The sequence below is a fragment of the Lottia gigantea genome (assembly GCF_000327385.1).
Source record: "Lottia gigantea unplaced genomic scaffold LOTGIsca_17, whole genome shotgun sequence".
Classification (NCBI taxonomy): Eukaryota; Metazoa; Mollusca; class Gastropoda; family Lottiidae; genus Lottia; species Lottia gigantea.
Genome location: NW_008708133.1, coordinates 895,490 through 917,532, shown reverse-complemented (window position 1 = coordinate 917,532; position 22,043 = coordinate 895,490). Strand labels below are relative to the sequence as shown.

Genomic DNA, 22,043 nt, shown 5'->3' with positions numbered 1-22,043 from the left:
CACATAAGGCCCTCGAGAATAGTGACGTCATCAAACACTTGGTTTTAGTGGAATTGCAGGAACCACAGACCTCTGTTGCAAATTGAAATAGAATTAGAAATAGTAGAAATACAAATTTCAGAAAACCTCCTTACCTTTAACACGATGTAATATCGTAATCTGCTTTGTCGTTTGAAGGTCGGTATCTCTGTAATTTATCCATGTCCATTGCAACAAAAGTCCATAACTAATATATATATGGATTAAGCTGTACATAACGCAGATGTTTTAAAATATTGTTCATGGATCATTATGTTTTAATTAATCAATACCCATTGTATAAATTATGCAAATAAGTAGGCTCCATAGTATAATACCTATATCCACTAATGCCTACATCTACTAATGCCTACAAAATAGTAAAGCAGTGTGTAATAATGCCTACACAATAAAAACAACATACCTATGTCATGTTAGCAATGAACTCTTATATTAGAGTTCATTTTAAAATATAAATGTAAGTTATTAAAGTAAATAGTTTGCAAAGGAATCGGTTGGAGTATTCTATATAATATATCTTCTGATATACGCTGTAGCTCAAACAAATTTGATTGATCAAACCTGCTGGTATGTCTAATATCCCAGATGGTCACAGTGCCAATTGATGTTTAGGCACTATAGAGGCCTAGGCTAGACTAGTGTCTAGAAGGTAAAATGATGTAGGGCCTATCAACTATTAGGCTATATAGTTCGATCGTCAGTTGCTGCTAATTACTTTATAAAAGCATCCGGTGGAAATATGTAGTTTTTTTTTTTACAATCATAGTTGGTGGTAAATAATTGTAATTATCAACTGCAATTGTTAAAAAAAAGCTACATATTTCAATTGACTCTTTTATAAAGTAGGCCTAATTAGCCTAGCGGCTACTAACGAACTATTTTAGCGCTTTAACTAAAGAATGGCCGGAGTGCATTTATAACACAACCGAATAACAATTCTTACCTCTTTCAAGGTTTAATATTTCCAAAACTTAGGTCTAATGTAATTTTATTATGCAACAAGATTCTGCTGCAGCCCTAAATACTTTGCCCTCGTTATTCTGCTGGTGGCTACTAGCTGGGGTCCATTGAAATACCATCTGTCTTATTAATTTTTCCATTTACATTACTATTCTGGAAAGTGCTTAAAATCCAGACATTCTGCAAAAAAATGAAATAAATAATAAAACCACCATAAGCTTTAAATTATAGTTGCTAAAAAGTAACTTGAGTTAATAATTTTGGTTATAATTTATTATTTGACATTTCGGTAAATTAGTTTTCATTACGGTAAATAGACAACCCATTTATTTCCGTTGTAGGCCTAATAAACATGGCGGCTACAGAGAAAACATTTCCTAATAATGAAAATTGGATGGGTGAAATTCCAGTCAATTTACATGAAACTCCATTAAACCAATTAGCAATTCCAGGTGAGTTACTACCTTTATTTGTATCCTATAAGTTCTCACTGTCATACACTCGCTGAATTTACAGTGTAATAACATTAATTTATAGAAAGGGGCGTGGTTATCACAGGGACTAGATTTGTTCTCGTCTTCAAGATGTTCTTTTTATACACCCACATGAAATGGGGCGCGAAATTGCCGTCACCAATGTCCGTCCGTCCACAATTGCTCGCACAATTCTTGACTGATTTTGACACAACTTGATATGATTGTAATCACCCAAGGGTGAACCCTACTGAAAATCAGAGGAATCGAAAAATATTCAGTATGAGTTATTGCCCTTGTTCTTGAAATGCTCAAAAACACTCTAGAAGGTGCAATTCTTGGCAAATTTTGATCAAATTAGGTGTGAGTGTTTATCACCCAAGGATGAACCCTATTGAAAATCAGAAGAATCAATTTTTAGCTTTTTATGCAGATGTTCTGACGATTTTTGATAAAAATGGGTTTATATTATTTTTGTAGATACTTGAGTAATAGCCTATTTTCAAAGTAAAAAGTGTTTTTTTATTTTTTCCATCAAACCTATGGCATTATTTTAATGAGAATTGGACTTGCAGCTGCACAAACAGTACTATTTGCTCTGCTCAGACTTAAAGTATTTACTTGACTCATTTTCTATACATAATGACATCTGTAGGAATATTTTGTTATTACAACAGGAACTTGAGAAGTGCGGTGAACCCCCCCCACCCGCCCCCAAGTCAACCTGAGGTTAGTTCTACTTCTTCTTCAATTTTATTTCAGGTTCACATGATTCAGCATCTTTTGAATTTGATAAAAATGGTGGAGTTGGGCCAGATGCTGCTCAGATTGTCAAACAACTAGAAAAGTTATTTGGTCCATTTATTAAAGATGTATTATATCGCTGGGCTAAAACACAGAATATGAATTTTACCCAACAATTAACGGCTGGCATCCGTTACTTTGATTTTCGTGTATCTACGAGACAGGGTTATCAAGATCTTTATTTTCTTCACAGTTTATATGCCGATAAAGTAGAGAAAGGACTTCATGATATTGATATATTTCTTGATTCCCATCCTAAAGAAATAGTTATACTTGATTTTAACCACTTGTATGCCATGGGAGCATTTCAACATAAACAGCTAATTTCAATGATACTGGAAATATTTGGGTACAAAGTATGTCCATTAGTAGATATGAATAGTTTAAATCTGAATATGATGTGGGAAAATAAACTTCAGGTAATTGTTATATATCACGACCCAGTAGCTTTAGAAAATCATATGATATGGCCAGGAAGTTGTATTCGAGCCCCATGGGCTAACACTGTTGATGTTCAATACTTATTACAATATTTAGATAATGTGTACACTTCAGGACATAGTAATAATATCTTTCTGTCCTATCAAGGAATATTAACAGCTAGTACTAAGTTTGTGATAGAACATATATTAGGTAGTTTAGAGAAAGAGTTATCTGATAAAGCCACACCAGCCATTGTGCAATGGTTAGCTGATAAACAGATAGGACCAAACAATCTTAATATATGTATTACTGATGTCACAGATCAGTATGATTTTATATCTACTATTATCAGTAAAAATAAGTAGTCTATCAAAGTTGATAGAATATAAAGTGTTTGACTTGATGCAAAAAGTTGTGCTCAGACTAACTCTCAACATTTCCAATCTGGATTTGGCTATGCAATTATTGCAAGATACAGCTTTTAATGTCAATTGAATCAAAAACTACTGGTATCTCTGAATAAGAGAGTATTAAACCTAAAAATAACTGAAACATATTTCTCTCAATAGTCATTCCAAACCATACTGTACTTTTATAGGCCCACATTGGAGTGTATATGGTGTCACCAATGTCCATCCGTCCACAATTACTTATATATACTTTAAAAGGATCAATTCTCCACAGATTTTGATGAAATTTTTTGGAAATAGGAATTCTTTTATTTCTATGATCTTTTGTAATTGAGTTTAGCTACTGATTTGCTTGGAGATTTTTTAAGAAAAGCCTAACCTCTATATGTCAAGGAGTTAAAAGGCATTGTTAGTGCACCCTTGTTTGTATACTGTGGTATTGCTCAAGATGTGCGATAATTGATATTTCATCTATTTGTTTTATTTTCTATATAACTTATACAGTTGTTATTATAAAACTATTTTGGCGTCTGCCATCAATAAAATTGTCTATTAAAACATCTATCTATATATTTTATTCAGCTTGTGACCCTTTTTAGACTAATCTAAATATTACAACAAAGTAATATGTTGCTCCATGATATGAGATATAAGTAACCATATTATAGGCTACAGGACAAACCCACAATGTTCCTCATCATGGGCAGTCAACTACCAATTCTGAAGGTTACCAATGAAAACATTAAGCTGTTAATACCCAATCATTGTATATCGTTCCATCTAGAAATAAATAGCAAATTTGAGAAATCTTTTCAGATAGAATTACCCCTTTAAGTTTACGTTTACTTCTGCAGCAATATAGTAATCTCTAGAACTACATCACTCAGAATATTTCCTCATTGTGAAAACACTTTATTTAATGTGGCAAATTGAAAAAGACAAAGGTTTCATTGATTCTTTATTTAAAAAGGCGATAAACCTGAGAAAATAGAAAGTTATTCTATGAATATATAAATAATATGATATCTAACAATGATATTCTACATTTAAACAAAAACTTAATTAACAGTAGGCCAATAAGTAAACAACCAGTAGACCCTTTAAGCCTACAATTTTCCCTCCAAATTTTCAAGATTTGGAATTTGGTAAATAGTGCAAGAAGTGTAGGAATTCTCTACATTTTCAATGTTGGACTGAAATCACATGACATTTTTTTTATTTCCCATTATAAGAAAACCAATTTGGCAAAATAGGTTAGTTTTCTACACAAAATCTTTTCTAAACCTTGAAACACTAAACAATATAGCTTCGATTTTATTAGCTTTTTCATATCCTATATAATTGTAATCAATATTAACAAAACATATTATCAAAACAGTTAGATAATGTTTTCTGAGATTCTCCTGTACCATGATGCTATTAAGCTTTTATCATTTTATGTTTTGTGTTCATGTCTTATTGGTAAATAACAGTAAATTTATACTATTAATCTATAATTATAATGAACAATAGAATACAATGTCAGTTTAAACTAATGTTGGTGGTTGAGGTGTGTTCTGATCATCTAACCATGCTAATACTTCATCACTAAATCCATCAACTAGAGATTGTGGTGCTGTAAAACTACTAGTACTTTCACTGGATGGTAAACTTGTAACATCTTTATCTTGTCTGGATGATACTGGGCTGAAATTAATAATTATAACTGCTTAGCATTACTTTCCTGATATTAAAATATATTTTTCAAGAGATGTATTTATCAGATTTATTTCATCAAAATTACAGAATTAATGATGTTAACATTTTTTTCAGTTTTATTTTATCATGTTAGTCAAAATACTTTATTTAGAAGTAATATATACATTTCATGCTTAAATATGAAAAAAATTCTAAATTTCAAGATACAAAATTAAGAATTTGAAAGAAAATAAATAAAAATGTTTTATTAAAGATTTAGTAATATACAATACCTTCAATCAGACTTGTTATTGGAAAAAATATAAAAGATTGCGCAAACACTTTCAAAATGATCAAAATATCTATTACCATGAGGAAATCAATCAGTATTCAGGGGGGAAATGCCACAGTGGGTAGGTGTTTGTTGATGAGGCTTGGAATAGCACAAAAAGCAGGGGGTCAGGTAGATGGAGTCCTACCATTGTGAACAGCAAAGCAACTAATGCTACTTATAGGCAAAAGCAAAAATTGATGTTTAATTCTGATTATTTATTCAATTCACTGTATAAAAACTGATTGTAGTCGAATATCCCTGAATTTTATTAACAAGAGTTCTCTCCCTTTCGACACATTTCTTCTCTACAATGTCTACTGTCAAGTTTGTCACTTTCATAAAAAAAACATGAAAATGATGTCACTACATTTAACGAGTGCAAATAAAAGATAGAAAGGCTATGAACAATTAGAAAATAAAAAATACACAATTATAATGTAAGTTTACAATAAAATAATGGTATACAGTCAAACAAAAATAATATAGAAAAGAAACTAAATAAAAGCACTGAAAAAATAAAAAATTATAAACAATTAACTTCATTGTAATGTAAAAAAAAAATTTGTAGTTCATGCCTTTTAAGTAACAGATTTAACAACAAAATTCTAAAACACACTATAGAATGATCTGAATGAATCCAGATAAAAATAAATGAATTTAATGCGTTTCCAGATTTCCAGGGATGTGAAAAAACAATTCAGAAAACAAATAATTTACTTTTAAAATGATAAGCAAAATAAAAACACCACTTATACCACATAAAAAGCAGGTAGAAAACATGATGAATTACTTTCATTCAGTATGACTTGAAGCTGAAGATGTCAAATTGTAGTTTTAAATGTTATGATGTATGAACCATGCATTTCAATGACATGCATTTCAATGCAACAAAACACAAATAAGCTGCAAAAATATGTCATGCTTAATATGAATAAATATTTCATAAATTGATTCACACTTGTGGTTAAAAGTTAATAACTTCATTTCAAAAAACTCTAAAATTCACAGAAGCTGTCACTTAAAATTCTTCCAAAATTTTGAGTTAAACAACATTCAAAACTAGAATTTCACAGGATGAAAACTTTTTGCCTACTGAATGAAAGCTACCAGTCATCACAGGGTGGTTGATCTCACCTTGGACTGGCAGATGTGGAATACATATTTTTAACTGGTTGACAAGTCATAGGTCGGGGAGCTTGATAAGTACTATGTTTCGGTGCTCCACTTTCAATATGTTGAGACTTATACACAGTTTTAGTAGCATACTGAATTCCTGGTGCTTTCACTGAATGATAAGTTGTTGATGTAGAGATATCAGGACTAGCTGGTCCTGGTGAGTAAGCTTGTTGATAATCACCACGATAGTTTGCATGAGTTGTACTGCGATATGGACTACCAGGTTGGCTTGTTTGACTAGTATTAGAGGCGTAATCACCATCTGAAGATTGTGATGGTGTACTACAGCGTGATAATCTATCCACACCTATCAATTGTTTTTGATAAACATCCACTTGACGCTGTCGACGTAAGCGTTCACTATATTTATAAAAGTCTGATAATTCATATGGTTTGGAAACTTCTGTATGTGGTTGAAATTGTTTGACAGTCACTAATTTACTAGCTGATGGCTGAGATTCAATTCTTTTTACATTAATACTACTAGAACTTACATTGTGTTCATATGTTGGTGAATATGCTCGTCGTTCAGATCTGGAATATGAACTTTCGTATGTACGAGGACTATAACTTTGTTCGTTGACATGTTCACGTAAAACATGATCAGTATATTCTTTACGTGGACTTGTAGGTGGAAGAGGAGATAAATCTTGACTGGTAAATGAATCACCATACAGAAATTGTTTAGTTGTATAGTAATGACTTTCATCAGTTTCATGATGAACTGGAACTTCTACGCAATGACTGGTATTTGGTGTGGGTGTTTCTGGATCACTATATTCTGATCCTGATTCACGTTTTCCTCCGTAATGTGATCTTGGATCATTATAATGCCCACTATTATTACTATAGTCCTTTTTCTTATTCCTATTACGTTCTAAACTTCCATAACTATTGCCACTCTTGTTAGTTTTTTTACGATAAGCACCTTCCAAACTACCATGTTTAGTAGTCAATGTTTTATCATATGTACCATGCACTGGTGATTTTAGTCTATCGGTACTATCATAATGACTCTTCTGTTGGGAGGTAATATTATACATGTTATTAGCAGAACTAAATCCACTATCCAAACTACCCTCTAATCTTCCACCAGATCTCATATTATCATATTCAGACTGATTACTCGATGATGATTGGCTACGATTTGTTAACGTTGGATACATTTGACTTCTATATGATGTTTTAGTTGTATAAACATTACTGGGTTGATATCCACTGCCTGCAGTTAACTGTGGACTGAAAATAAACAAGATATTTCAATATGTCATGAAAATAGAGCACAATATATTATTAACCATACTTGTGTACATTCTGAAGACATAATCAAACATAAAATAGAATAGTCTATTTCTATTTGAGGTAGAACCAAAGATAATTGAATCTTTACGAGCCAGACCCATTTCTTTGCTATTTTGTCTTGATATAAAGTGACTGTTATTTTGAATTATATCCAATTGTGCAGAAATATCCTTGCTTGATTAGGTAATTGTTTTATAAGGATAACATGAATTCTTACCTGCTGTGACTAGGACTCAGAGCTATTAGATGATTTGGAACTACATGGTTTTCTAAATGAGAATGGGAATGGGGGTGGCTAGTTTGGAATGCTTGAGGTCTGGTAGCCCTAGACTGATGATGTTGTTGGTTTTGTTCATGTTCTGGTTGACGATGGTGTTGTCTTTGGTGGTGAGGCCCATCTCCCTAAAATAACAGGAAAGTCTAGGAATATCTTAAATAACCAAAAATATGATATCTAACTGATTTAGTTATCTGAATATTTACTTTCTTAATTTCTAGAAAGAATTTAATTGAGAATTCTTCCAAATACTAAAAAAATGTGTCAAAATTTTTAATTCCATGGGTTATTTTTGTATCATAGAATTATGAATATGAATATTCATTGCAGAGATCGATTATTACAGTTTAATTTGGGTATGTTATGACCTTACAACAGGTACACTAGAGGAAACTTCTCTCCATCATCATATCAGTCAATCCAGCTAGTACTGAACCTAAAAGAATTTTAATCATTGTACGAAGGAGTTGCCAGCAGATAGCAAATCCTCATTGCTATCTAAAAAAATAGACTTGTTGGTTTATCAGTTATGGTAAATGAACAATTTTTAAGCTTTTCTACAATGAGTAAATTATATTACCTGTACATGTTGTTGTCTGTTAGAAACTGCTCTATATACAGGTGGGGATGTAGCAGGTGATATTGGTGAAAACATTTCATTTTCTACAAAATATCAACATCATTTGTTTATTAATGGATATCTCTTTTCTTTTTTGATACTTTAAATTCTCAGCAGGTTCTGATTTGTCATAACATATACATATATGCTTCAATTTCAAATAAAAAAGGAATGAAGTAAAATTAATTCTTATTTTCAGAAAAGATTGTGAAGATTAGATCAAACGTGGTTTATAATATAAGGAATAACTCGTTTTCCTTCCATCTCCTACACTCAATTTTAGAAAGAGTACAACACTTTAAGAAACTTGTTATAGAATGTATATACATGTGATAGTTAACCATGACTCAAAGTCAGGTTCATTTAAGCCAAAATTAGATTCTGTAAGTTACTTGAACACATAATCACAAATTTGTATAAGAAATCAGCATGCATATTAACTTAACCATCTTCACAGTGTCAAGCTATCATAAACTATATCTAATACCTTAATTTCTGTGAAACAAAGACATCTACTTAATACCTTGATATTGTGAAGATAATAACCTCCACGAAAAAAAAGGAAAAGCCATGCTACAATATATCTTTTCTGAACTCAGATGACCTTGAATGTATCCAATAAAAACATACAGAGGTTGAGGAGTCTTTCTGTGTCCCCCCCATCCATTACAATTCTAGCATATACTGACCAAAAAGAAATGACATGCAATGAGAGAAAGAGAACTAACCACTATCAGTATTGTGTTCACTCTCCTCTATTAGTAAAGCTAGTGAAAGAAGACAGAAAAGTGAAAGTAAAGAGTGTTTTATTAACAAAAATAGATCAAGATATGAAATAATACATCTAGAAAACAATACAAAGAAAATTCCATTTCGTGAAAAAAAAAACAATAACTGGAGAGTAAGCAAACAATCACAACTCATTAATTTAAAAATGAAAAGGTAAAACAAGGCTTGAACATTTTTTTTAAGTTTTGAATAAGAGATTCTAGATATAAATTATCAAAACTATTCATCAAGCAATATAATTTTAGTTTTATTTTACTGTCATGTCATATCAATATTGAAAAAATATAATATATTTAAGTAAGTGAAGGAATAAAATTAATAAAAATGGATTCAAGGATATAATAAGCATAAAAGATCAATAAATATCTGAGTATTTAAGTTTCATAGCATCTAAAACTGTTTTAAAACACATTGTCATATCACAAAATCATAATGTTTACATTTCACACACGACTTTCTTTAGTAGGATCAAAGGCACAAACAGTACTGAAAGCAGATGGATGCCAAGAGGCCCGGGAGACATGTAAATCTTCTTCTAGAACACTGTCTCTAACTGACCAATCATACACAGAGTGAGCTAGTCTGGGTCGAGTGTGGATGGTACCAGGTTCACGGAATGACTGAGCAGTAAGACGTCTACGTCTATCGCGTCTGACAGCAACACTACCTGTATCACTAGTAACAAATAAAGATTCTTCACTACGTGGTCTATAGAGATTACTATTATACATACCATTATAACCAGGTGTAGATTGTATAACTCTGCTACTTAATCCTAGATTTCTTCTCATATCACTTAATTTCTTCTCCATATCCTTTAACTACAATATCAATTATATATCTAATAATTTCAATGTATCGCAAAACATACATGACATCATACATGACCACATAAGGTTACATAAATGATATAAATATTTTAATAATAATGATATCAGATCACTTCTGCTGGTGTCATAATCATCTAAACTATATATAGGTTGATAAGAAAGGAAAATCTTACCTTATTGAGAGCTCTAGTATAGGCCTGTCGCCGTTGTTTACGTACAGATTTACCAACTGCCTTATCTTGTGACAGTTTAAAGGCTGCAGCAGTAATTTTACTTTGTAATTCATATTCTAGTTCTAACTTAGCTATGATATCTTCTCTCTGTAATGCAAATATTAGAAACCAGAATTATATAAAGGCAAATACCACTACCGAAACTTTCTTTTTTTGAAAACATTGATAAATTAAAACAGTATTTTGCTATCAATCAACACCAAAAAAACCAAGATTACTCGGAGTAGACTTACAAAAACTTCCCTATCTACATTGATTAAAAATCACACAATATTGAGTATTTACTGACCTCATTTCCACTCTCTTGAAGATTTTTAGTTAAGGAGAATGATGTACCAACACGACGTCTAAATGCTGGTGCTTTCTCTCCTGGTTCTAATGGAGTATCTGCTGGTAATTCTCCTGTTAGTTCCTGTTATAACATAATTACAAATTAAAAAACATAAACACTAATTAATGTAAAAATATGTAAGTTTTCTATACAAAGAAGACAACCATTTTTGACACACAATGGTTGAAATATTTAGTTCAATGTATGGTTTTGATTGGAGTATATTAGATTATACTGGTTTAATGAAAGGAGAGTGATAGTTTAAAAAGGAATAATTTAACTTACCCCTTCCTGGAAACACAAATTCTTTAAATCTTCTGTTTTTCTACGTAGGGCTTCCTCCAAGGCCTCCTTACGGGCCTTGAGGGCCTGGTACATTTCGCGTTGGGCCTTCAGCGTGTCGGCTTGCTCAATATTCACTAGAAAAATAAGATAGAAATGTAGTAATTAATAATTAAATATTACATAATAATTAACAATGTTTTAATTACTAGCATAAAAATCAACTGCTACTCATTCAAAATGATAGATATTATTTTTTAAATCAAAGGATCAGTCAAAATGATGATATATTCCATCTTTATGAAGTATCATTACTGATAATTTAGTATAAATATATTTCAAATTATCATGAAAACATCCAATACATCGGTAACAAACAAATATCATATTGGGTATGGAATTGTTGAATCATAATTCCATATTCAACAAAATAAACAATAACACACCCATAACACATCCAAATCAATTATACAACATACTGACTAAATCATAAACATATTCCCTTAACCCATCTCTAACCTAACTCAACCAAGAATGTCATTGCAATGCTCTGGTGATAGTGGAAGAAAAACTGCCTCATTAAACTTTTCCATCAGATCATGTAAAAGGAAAAAATCAATAAATTGTGAGAGGTTTTATGACCATTCAATTTGGTAGCAGACAGAATTAACTCCTTTCAATTAAATATCTTTCACTGGTAGCTCATACACACACACCAGTCGACATGTTACAATATTTTACTAATGTTTTAATTATGACTTGACAGGGACTATCCAATTTATTTTACCTTTTACAAACAGAATGTAAAATATACTACAAATAAGCCTTTAGGCATATTTCAACAATATATTCATTTGATGAATAGTAAACTTGTTCAGTATTTGAAATATCCTTGAATTTAGTTAGTCTTACCTAATAAATCAAAATTAACAAGTACAGACTTCTCAGCTAATAACTTTACACACATATCCATTTTATACTTTAAATACTCTTACATACACAGATATAGTAATAGGCCGTGATGATAGGAGAAGCTATGAGGGATCTAACACTGTAATGATTCAGGAGAAATACAGATAAACATTTTATACTGGGCCTTAATTAAGCAACATGTCTTCATTGAAACCACTCAGTATAACAATAGACAAACATCAAAAACTAATTAATCAATCTCTAAAGACCTTCAACCTGTTCTCACCTCTTTTTAATTAGATAACAATGAATTTTAATGGCTTCCATTGTGCTTTGATCAAATTTTAATCCAAAGATCAACAAAAAACTTAGTGGCTTCATTGAACTTCACTCACTTAATTAACACAATATAACACTGCCAACTCTTTTGTTTTTACCTTGTTTGTTAATCCTACTAATCTAGTTAATCCAGTAGGCTTGTTATTATCACTCAAACTGTTAATCTCTGTCAATATTTGACACCACTGATAATTCCTTGAATAGGATAGATACCAATCAAATATGAAATATTGAAATATCTATTGCATGACATGAACACTTACAATCAAATCTGGATGAAGTTAAGCTAGGTAAACTTTGTGAACTAGTACTACGACTAATATCAGAACCAATGGAACCTGGTAAGGATGTGGTACTACGACATAAATCAGCAGCTATTTCACTCATAGACCTGGCACTTGGTAGATGAGACTGAAAATTAGTATATTCAAGATCAATAATTTCTTTAGCATTATCAATATCTTTTCTGAATATATTTTCTGTTGATAACTATTTTGAAACATTTTGGGTGACATCAATATCATCTGAAACAATATAGCATAGTCATAAAAGAAAATACAATGTAAAAATAATGAAACACACCTTGCTTTGTTTACGATCTAAATAAAATTGGTGTTGAGATACGGCCATAGACCAAATACATTTTGTGAGTTGTGGTGTAGCAGCAAACCACGCATGTACATTTACATTACCAGCACCAAACGTTCTTCGACTTACAGACACCCTGCAATGAATATTCATACATTATTAATTTAAAGTCTATTACTGAAAGACTGTAGCACATTTTTCAAAATGCACATTTACAATAAAAATGTATACATCTTGACAGCAATTATTAATTTCAAAATCAATCAATTGAAATTTTTTAAAACTTTTCACCAAACATTAAATGTATAATTATATATATTCCATTAACATATAAACTCCAAAAATTCTAAATTCTATAACATTCCACATCTGTAAACTTAACTTGTATTTTCATAATTTATATTTTTCCTGAATATCTGTTTCTATAATTATTTCTATTGTGTCTTTTTATAAATTCTTAAGAATAACAACATCAGATTTGAAATGGATTCAATTTCAATGAAAAAAATATCGACAAGTTTCTCCCTGCATAAAAATCTTTAATTTCCATTACATCCTATCAATACCAATAGAGCTATAAATCTAGTCAAATATTCTAGAGAAAATGTTATTTCTTGTGATTTTTCAATCTGCTCTATTTATTCCATATAGATATTTTAATCACTATATTTTAATAACTATAATCACTGACCATGTGTATACTAAATACAATGGGTTTGATTTTGATCAAACTTCTGTCTGCTACTAGTAAAGTAGAAATATGACTAGAGTATAAATTGGAATAAATGTCTGGTATACATGTTAAAGTTAGACTGACCCTCTACTATATAATACAATTTAGATTCATAACATGTTTTAGTGAGGAGAAAGAGTAAATAAATAATGATCTATTTTAGTTTAGAACAGGAGAAACAAGATCACCATCAAAACAACCTGTTAAAAACAATAAAAATATTGACAAGTACTATTTTAACCATATCCAAAATATCAACTTTATGCTTCAACAATAAATGATGGTTTTCCCAACCAAAGCTATCTATCGATATAAATTCTTGGAATTATTAAAAAAGCCCAAATAGATACAATCAGAAATACTTGTGTTAGATATTATAATGTAAAAGAATTCAGTACATACTGAAAAACGTCACTTGACTTAGAACATAAAGTATATTCAATATTTGTTATTATGTGACTTCCAACATCTCTGCATATCTTTGAGTATTGTTTATAATATTCATGATACTATATATATTAGATCTGAATTTAGATTAAAGATACCTAAATATATGAACTTATCAACAATTCAACAAATTTTAATCAAATGTTCATATTCTTTAATTTTTATTTAAAAAAATGCAACCATAATTTCATTTCATATACTGTTCTTTGATATTTATGACAGCAAACAAAAGATATTGTACAACATACTTCAAAATTCATTTTCCAGCTCAAAAATGCTAAAAATTGGTTTAGTCACAACATCCAATAAAAACATGCGAAAAATAACAAATATGACATGAAACAACAATGATAGAGAAATACTACAAAGAATCAACAATATCAACAAACCAAACATCAGTTGTAACAGTAAGACAGTGTAATAGAACACTAACAGTGTTAGAGTAAAGGAAGTGTTTCAATTATTAAATAGACAGGTGTCATCAGATGTAATAGTGAGTTTCATAATGAAATGAAATGAATGGAGTTTTACGTCCTACTCTTCCGCACCTAATAGGGCTAATGAAAACGGGTGATGCCGTGTAGTGTACAATGAGGGAGCATGAGCACCTTAGCTTTCTGCTTTTCGATTTCCAACTGTTGTTTATTGTCCAATTCCAACAACTGGACACTTTTTCCATGTCAGCCTCTCTGACGTGCATCTCTGGATATATGTCGGAATTGAACCCTGGACCTTCAGGTTAGCGAGCAAGCGTCAAACTCCCTGAGCCACTGCAGCTCCCAGTAAGTGACAGGATACATAATATATAATTATTACAAGTTTTCAATTGCCTGCAACAAAATCCATCCCTCATCTATATATTCTTTTCTATTTTGATAGTGACTTTGAGTGGATACACTTGTCAAACAAAAATACTGCATTAGAATTCTTGTCAGACAAATTTGGAATAGCGTACATACGAGAAAATGACAGGTCACCTTCTAATGATCATAGAAAGAAAGCAAGTCTGAGTAGAGGATGGATCGTGTAAAATAAATTGTTTATTCATTACCATGTAAAATAACATACTGTGAAAAAAGTTTTTCTAATGAGACTAACAATGAAAGCAGTATTTAAGGTCTGAAGCAATAATTAATAAAAGCAAGGAAATATGTAGCTACATGTATCAATGGTACTTACTGAGTTGTAGGATCAGATATAGCATCTGATAATGAATCAAAGCTTTGAGCTGGTTCTTTTATAGCATCCTCATATAAGTTGAAACTGCTTAATGTGTGAACAACACTAATACAGGCAAAAAAAAATAAGGAGAAAAATTGTTTTAGCTTAATGTTGAAAAAACTTGAAAAAATTGACTTCAAATATTGGTAAATCATGGATGTTAATTTGTATTTTCTCTTCTTAAGGTACATAATCTATATCACGGTACTTTAAGTTCACTTTCTAAAATCATTGATAATAAAACCATCATTAACTACCTAAAAGGACTTTTAATAGGTTTAAAATCTAATGCTTCAAGGGAAGTTAAATTAGGTAAAGGTGCTCTTAACTTTGTATTAAGTTTTGTTTAATATATTAAGTGTATGAAGATATATTGTGTAAATTATAAGTTGATTCCATTCTATCATATACAATAATTGAATTCATCATATGTTACAGTAAGATCTGTAATGGACTTATTAGATACGTGAAAGGATTATTCAATAACTTATGAAATATACTGAGAAATTGATCAAATATGCAGAAAATGCACACATGCAATTTTAATTATCTTGACTAATCTTATCCAGAAATCAGCGCTTAATAAAAGATTTTGGAGTTTAAAGAAGAAACAAATTACAATAAAGCAATGTTAATGATTATTCAACGAAAATGCAACACACAGAAGAAGCATGCAGATAGAAAGCAGATGATATGAATCTAATATTATTTATAATGAATGTTTTTTGATGTATATGTCTAAAAATCTACTTAAATACAAATTAACTTTGAAATAAATTGAACTTAAAATAAAGAAACAGAAAGCTAAAAGCACCTTTAATCAAGAAAATATAATGAAACAGAATAAAATGGAATGATTTTTGATGAAGATTTTCACTCTTTAAACTGCAATAAATTATTTTCTTAGAAATATTATTATATAGTTTGTAAATTGTATGTTTAGTAATTGTAGTTTATAATTGGCATAACTCCACAGTAATTACCAGGTTTCTATTTTGGTTCTACAATCTATTACCATGCCATAACATTTAAATTTCTATAAAACAACTCACCGTTTTGGATCATGAACTTCAATAGAAAACTTTTTATCACGATAATATAAATTCTCTAAAGATTTCCATAAAAATATCTACAATTGTAAAAAAAAATTCTGGATTTTATCAGGCAGAGAATCTAATGAAATAATGGTTGAGAGAATTTATTAATTATTGATCCAATTTTTAAAGAGACTCTATTACTTCTTAAAAACATGCTGACAATATTTAAATAGGAAAATATGAGTGTTCCAGATAGCCTTACAAGTCCATATTTCAAATTATTTAAAACAGAGACAGACTCACTATTAATCTACTTTTTCTCTCTTGAAGATGATACTCAATCAGAATTATATAAAAGGAAACATTTGTCAATGAACAGATACAAAAAATATTGAAATTTGATTTTTTTTCCATCTTCAAAGACCTCTGATGCAGGTTCAAACAGCTTTTTACTATAAATGAAATTTTCTGTCCCACTGATTAATGAAGACGGGCAAAGTCATGCAGTTTACATTGAGTTACAGGGCTTGTTTTTTGTCCATTTGAACAACAAAACACTTTTCCCATTTGAGACCTGTATTACAAGGTAAGCTAGCAAGCGTCTTAATAAGCCAATATGGCCACATTTTTTCAAGAAACTTCTACATTTATAAATACAGACAAGAGTTAGCAAGTGAGAATGCAGACAGTATTAATGATAAAGGTGGTGAATCCAAAACGGTTAAACAGAGATATTCATTCATGCCCCAGTAATAAACTATTTAAAATACATGGGTGATATAATGTAGGTGTGGTTTATTTATTACAATAGTTTACTCTGACAATATATCCCTATCATTTTTATCTCTATATATGTCATATATCTAGAGGTTCTAGTAATAGATATTTCAACAATAACACTATCTTTATCAAATTCAAACCTATTGAAATTATTTCATCTTATCTATCATCATTAATATTTTGGAAATGATTGTTCCTGATAGCTTCAAACTAGCAGGAGACGCCAAGAAATCTACCATTATTATTTCATATCGGGTCTTAAGTAATCCTTACTGAATTCCAATGAAAATGTCACAAACAGTCAAAATTTTTCACCAATAACTCCATTCTGAAATTGTATTTTACAAATGTTCCACAATGGCAATCAAGACTTTGAAATTATCAGACAAAATAATATAATCTGCTTTTGTTTAAAACACTTCGAATTTTGAAGCGAGCCATTAGGTAACCAAGTGATTGAATTATTTAACTTACCTTACGAGGTATTGATTTATCATTTTTATCAAATAGATAAATTCCTTTAGGACTAATACCTAACCACCACGGTATACTTTTCTTATCCTAAAACACGTAATAAGTAAAGTGTCTTATATCTTAATAGGTAAAATATAAAAAGGTGGCATCTTTGCTTAAATTCACACTCTTCTCAGGCATGACATTTTGTGATATTATGCTTATCAAAATCTTTTCTTATCTTTATATGCATATATTCAGCAATACAAGTATGTATACTGTATAAGAGTAAATTATAAGGACACATACCTTAACTTCATAACAATGTATACCATATGTAGGTACCTTCTCAACTATGGTCATATAACTGAAAGAGAGATATACATATGTACAACATATTATAGAAAATAAACAATTTAACATTATTGGGTAAATTCAGTAATTTTAGTCAGATGTTTTTGGCTTAGAGTAAAAATATTAACCCAAATTTGGAATTAAATGTGACAAAGGTATGGGTTATATTTCACTACCGGTACTTCAAATGAAGAAACTTTTCATTTTATTATAAATATCATTCCCGGTTTCTGAGACAGGTTTACATTTCTCTGTTTAACTTCCATTTGTTTCATATTGTTTTAATTCATTCTCAATCTTATAAAATATGCTCCATGTTAAAATGCTTAGTGAAATTGCAAGAACCACACACCACCTGACTGAAAATTGATCAGTGTCCTCATTACGTAACCTCTTTACAAGTATGATCTGTCTGTAAACATTTTCCAGATCCAAGATGAAATTTTCAAACCATATTTGTCTAGTTTGTAACTCTGTATATGTGTACAATGTTGTGATATAATAAACAACATGACATGTAACATGTGGTAGTTGATTATGATCTAACAATATGTTGTGTAACTATATTCTATTGATCAATATGTAGTTTCTATAAACAGTATCTAGATAAGCCTCCACATATATTAACTTATCAAAATCTCCTAGAAAACTGAGTCGATACATTGAATTTTAATAGACTTAGACATAGACTTAAATTCTGTCATAAATAAAAATCACAATTGTTGATCACCTAGATTTGCAAAAATTTGGATCTATATGTCAATAATCATTAATGATTCCATGTTATTGTGTTCTTAGTGAAGTAAAGAAAACCGCTAGATGCTACTTATCCTTGTTATCCTGTCTCACTGAAGACCTATTTATCTTACTTACGAATCCTAACTTTACTATCTTATCCAACACATAAAACCTAGTTCTAATCACAAGAATTTCACAGGTTAAATCATGTCTACCTCAGATTTACACTATAAAACGTGAGAGTTGAGTTTTTATAATGAAATTCTCCTATCTTATTTACTTCAGGCTGTGTGTAATATCTCTTAGATTACAGCCAAGATGACCTTTCATTAGTCAAAATAAATAGACAAACCCTCTAGATATTTCATCACTTTAAATATTATTAGTTTGTTTGAGCACCTTACATTTACCCCCTTGGTATTGAGATAAATAAAGTATTGTTTATATACTTATAGTCTACAGTAATCAGTATATAGGTGTACTTGTGTTTAAAATTTATATCATACTGGTAGATAGTGGCTATTCCTTATTTAAACACTTCACCTTATAATTCACAATGTTTTGAAAGACAATTTTAAAACAGAAAAAACAATTACAAGACAATCACGCCAGGATTTGGAAAAAATGAAACCTTATTTTTTCCAAACAATTATGTACAAGTTTTAACTAATCTGTCAAGGTAGAATTTTTCTTAATCAAATCATCAAAGAGTGAAAGCAGCTCTAAACTACAGCCCCATTATTTTCAGACTGCTAACAAACGTGTTTGTGTTTGGCCAATTTATAACCTCAACGAGACCACATAGTCAAGGTGGGCCAGAACAGTTTCCCAATTTCATCAATTTTCAATTAAACTTCCACATGCATATAATCAGAAGTTTTCTCAAATCATTTCACATCAGTTTGTTTGTCAATTTTCTAGTTTCATCCAGAATTTAGAATTCTATCAATACTATCTAATTTAAATTAATTGAAGAAAACATGTCTTATTATCAAATCATTTAACATTTCATCCTGTTTATTAATAAAACATGAATCAACTTTAATTTAATCTTATTTCACATGACATTTCCATGTTCAACCCACCAATATGATTCACTCTTATTGAATAATACAGGTCTTCCATATGAAATTACCAATTCCAATTTCTTGGAAACACGTTTTACACAATAATTCTATTCCTTCTTCTGTATCTTACTGTTAATTCTATTCCTAATATTAATGATATGTCGAGATTAATTTCACTGTTTGTAGAATTATAACAAGTAAACAGTCATATAAGATTATTCTCAAAATTTATAGAGTATTCAAGTATCTGCAGAAAGAGTAAGTGCTATCTGTTTCTAAATCTTTATTCTTGTCATAAGATTACACAGACCATATAATACTAAAAACTTAATTAACAATTCGTCCACTTAGGTCACACCATACCATTGATTATTTATTAGGACTTACATTTACTTACATCTGAAGTTGCAAAAACTCTGATGACGTGTAAGGTTTCATGCCAATTTCACAACAAAATTTGATAAAATGAGTGAAATACAATTTTTCAGAGAGATATTTTAAGAAATCATGTTTAGTTTGAGAGGACATCACAAGTTCAGTATTGTTGAGGACTGACAGAAAATGTGAAAAAATGATAGCTACAGACATGAACAAGTCTTTCCTCTACAAATCTAACATAAATATTTAATTTTCTTCTTTACAAAAATAAATCATTGTGTATTGTAGTCTATAAAAAGGGGCATCATTAAAAAGTGAATTATTAATGTTTATAACATGTGGTATAGCTCTACTACACAATGTCTTCATGTTTTAACTCAAGTCAGTACTTTCTGCTATTAAGACTTCTAAAAATACAAAATTAACTATCACAAAATTGAGATTCACATCTTTAGTTAATCTAGAGAAATACCATTGCATTAAATTATAATATATTTGCATGTTATTAAAGTTGGGTAGCATTTTTGCTTTTTAGTTTACGCAGTACATGAATAATTTGGTTCTTTCATGTATCTTGTACTGAAGGTAGTTGTAAACTATGTAAAAAAAAAAGAATATATCAAGATAAGTAAATTACACATACTTGACAATGGCTAATCCTTGTGATGTACCAGCTAATTTTTGATAATGTTGTATCACTCTATCTTCACTGAAATAAAAAACAAATTTTTACTTAAATATTCATCACTAGAACTGAAATCTACTAGATGTCAAGGTCTCAAATACGGTACTCTTTTTTAAGAAAAACATTGAGCCAAAAACAGTTTGTCTAGAATAATCACAAGACAAGAAAGAATCAGAATATACTGTAAATGGAATTTTCTGTGTGAGTTCAAGTTATCTGCTATTTCAAATGTGACAAAGTAAGATTTACTATTCAAGAGAAAGTTGATGCAGACAGTGATAATATTGACATGTAATATTAACCATATTTACCACAATTACATACAACATCAATATAATGTCAGATACTAGAGTCAAATTGGTTGATGGATTTGAAAGAGACCTTCACATCATATCATAGCAAATTATTATACCCAGCTAGACTGGAACTTATTAGAATTGATGTAGATATCATAAGAGATTAAATGAAAACACAAAAACTGAAAAAATTTGACTGTAACTTCAAAACTGAAAAACCCCAGAGCTATTGTATATAATTCATTATATGTCAGTCAGATGTGCTGATTAGAAATAGCTGATAAGCTCTCAGTAAAAGATTCTTATCATTTGGTTTGTGACTTTTTATCACTTAATGATGATTTTGGTTAAAGAACCCAATAGATCAACCTGACAGTAAGCCATTTTATAGTTGACAAATAGGTAGATGTGGTCTTATTACCATAATAAAATCTTTAACATAGTTCACAATGAAGATATTGAAGGAGTTTAATAATATATAGCTGGTAAAAGTGAAATGATGTGAGAAGATTAACCCAGATTATAAGATGTATTGGCAGTAATATCCTACATCTTTGACAATATTACATTAGGATATATCAGACATCTACTGATGGGGAAACAAAAATCTTCTCTTGGAAGGCAAAAGAAAATAGAAAGTTCATGTCTAGTGACAAGCATTCTATTTCAATCATTTTAATATACAGTACCTATAGTTTATGTACTTAAAATTCAAATATTGAGAATCAAGGTCAAAAGTTTTCAAAAAATGTTAATCATATAATATGGCAAATTCTTTCAAGTTCAATGAACTTTAAAAATTGTATTTCAATATGGTTTATGTAGCCATTATGTGGACATATGTATCTAAAATTTCAAGACCTTACATAAAGAAATGGTTTTAACACACTGCCAGAAACCTATATACATGAAACAGTTTATCGGCTTTCCAGGTACACTGTTTTAATATAAGTGGTTTAAATTGTTTTTCAGGTAAGTTTGAAATTTAAAATCTGGAACATGTGAGCTAATTAACCATCTCAGTTCAGGTAAAATAGTTAAAAAATACTCGCAATA

General features: G+C 30.1%; 3 protein-coding genes across 3 annotated transcripts; 1 reads left to right on the top strand and 2 right to left on the bottom strand.

The window, feature by feature from the left end:
- Positions 1 to 1,387: 1,387 nt before the first annotated feature.
- LOTGIDRAFT_186762 (hypothetical protein) lies at positions 1,388 to 3,668 on the top strand. The gene is made up of 2 exons (XM_009051609.1): positions 1,388 to 1,451; positions 2,235 to 3,668. The coding sequence occupies exons 1-2, from the start codon at positions 1,394 to 1,396 to the stop codon at positions 3,062 to 3,064; spliced, it is 888 nt and encodes a 295-aa protein (XP_009049857.1). The 5' UTR covers positions 1,388 to 1,393; the 3' UTR covers positions 3,065 to 3,668.
- A 967-nt stretch (positions 3,669 to 4,635) lies between these two features.
- On the bottom strand, positions 4,636 to 9,066 carry LOTGIDRAFT_158452 (hypothetical protein; the record flags this gene model as incomplete). The annotated part of the gene is made up of 5 exons (XM_009051608.1): positions 4,636 to 4,795; positions 6,255 to 7,535; positions 7,816 to 8,000; positions 8,456 to 8,538; positions 9,018 to 9,066. The coding sequence occupies 5 exons, from the start codon at positions 9,064 to 9,066 to the stop codon at positions 4,636 to 4,638; spliced, it is 1,758 nt and encodes a 585-aa protein (XP_009049856.1).
- A 3,687-nt stretch (positions 9,067 to 12,753) lies between these two features.
- Positions 12,754 to 17,832, bottom strand: LOTGIDRAFT_113497 (hypothetical protein; the record flags this gene model as incomplete). Its single annotated transcript, XM_009051607.1, has 4 exons — positions 12,754 to 12,934; positions 16,252 to 16,328; positions 17,491 to 17,577; positions 17,779 to 17,832. The coding sequence occupies 4 exons, from the start codon at positions 17,830 to 17,832 to the stop codon at positions 12,754 to 12,756; spliced, it is 399 nt and encodes a 132-aa protein (XP_009049855.1).
- Between the last annotated feature and the right edge of the window lie 4,211 nt (positions 17,833 to 22,043).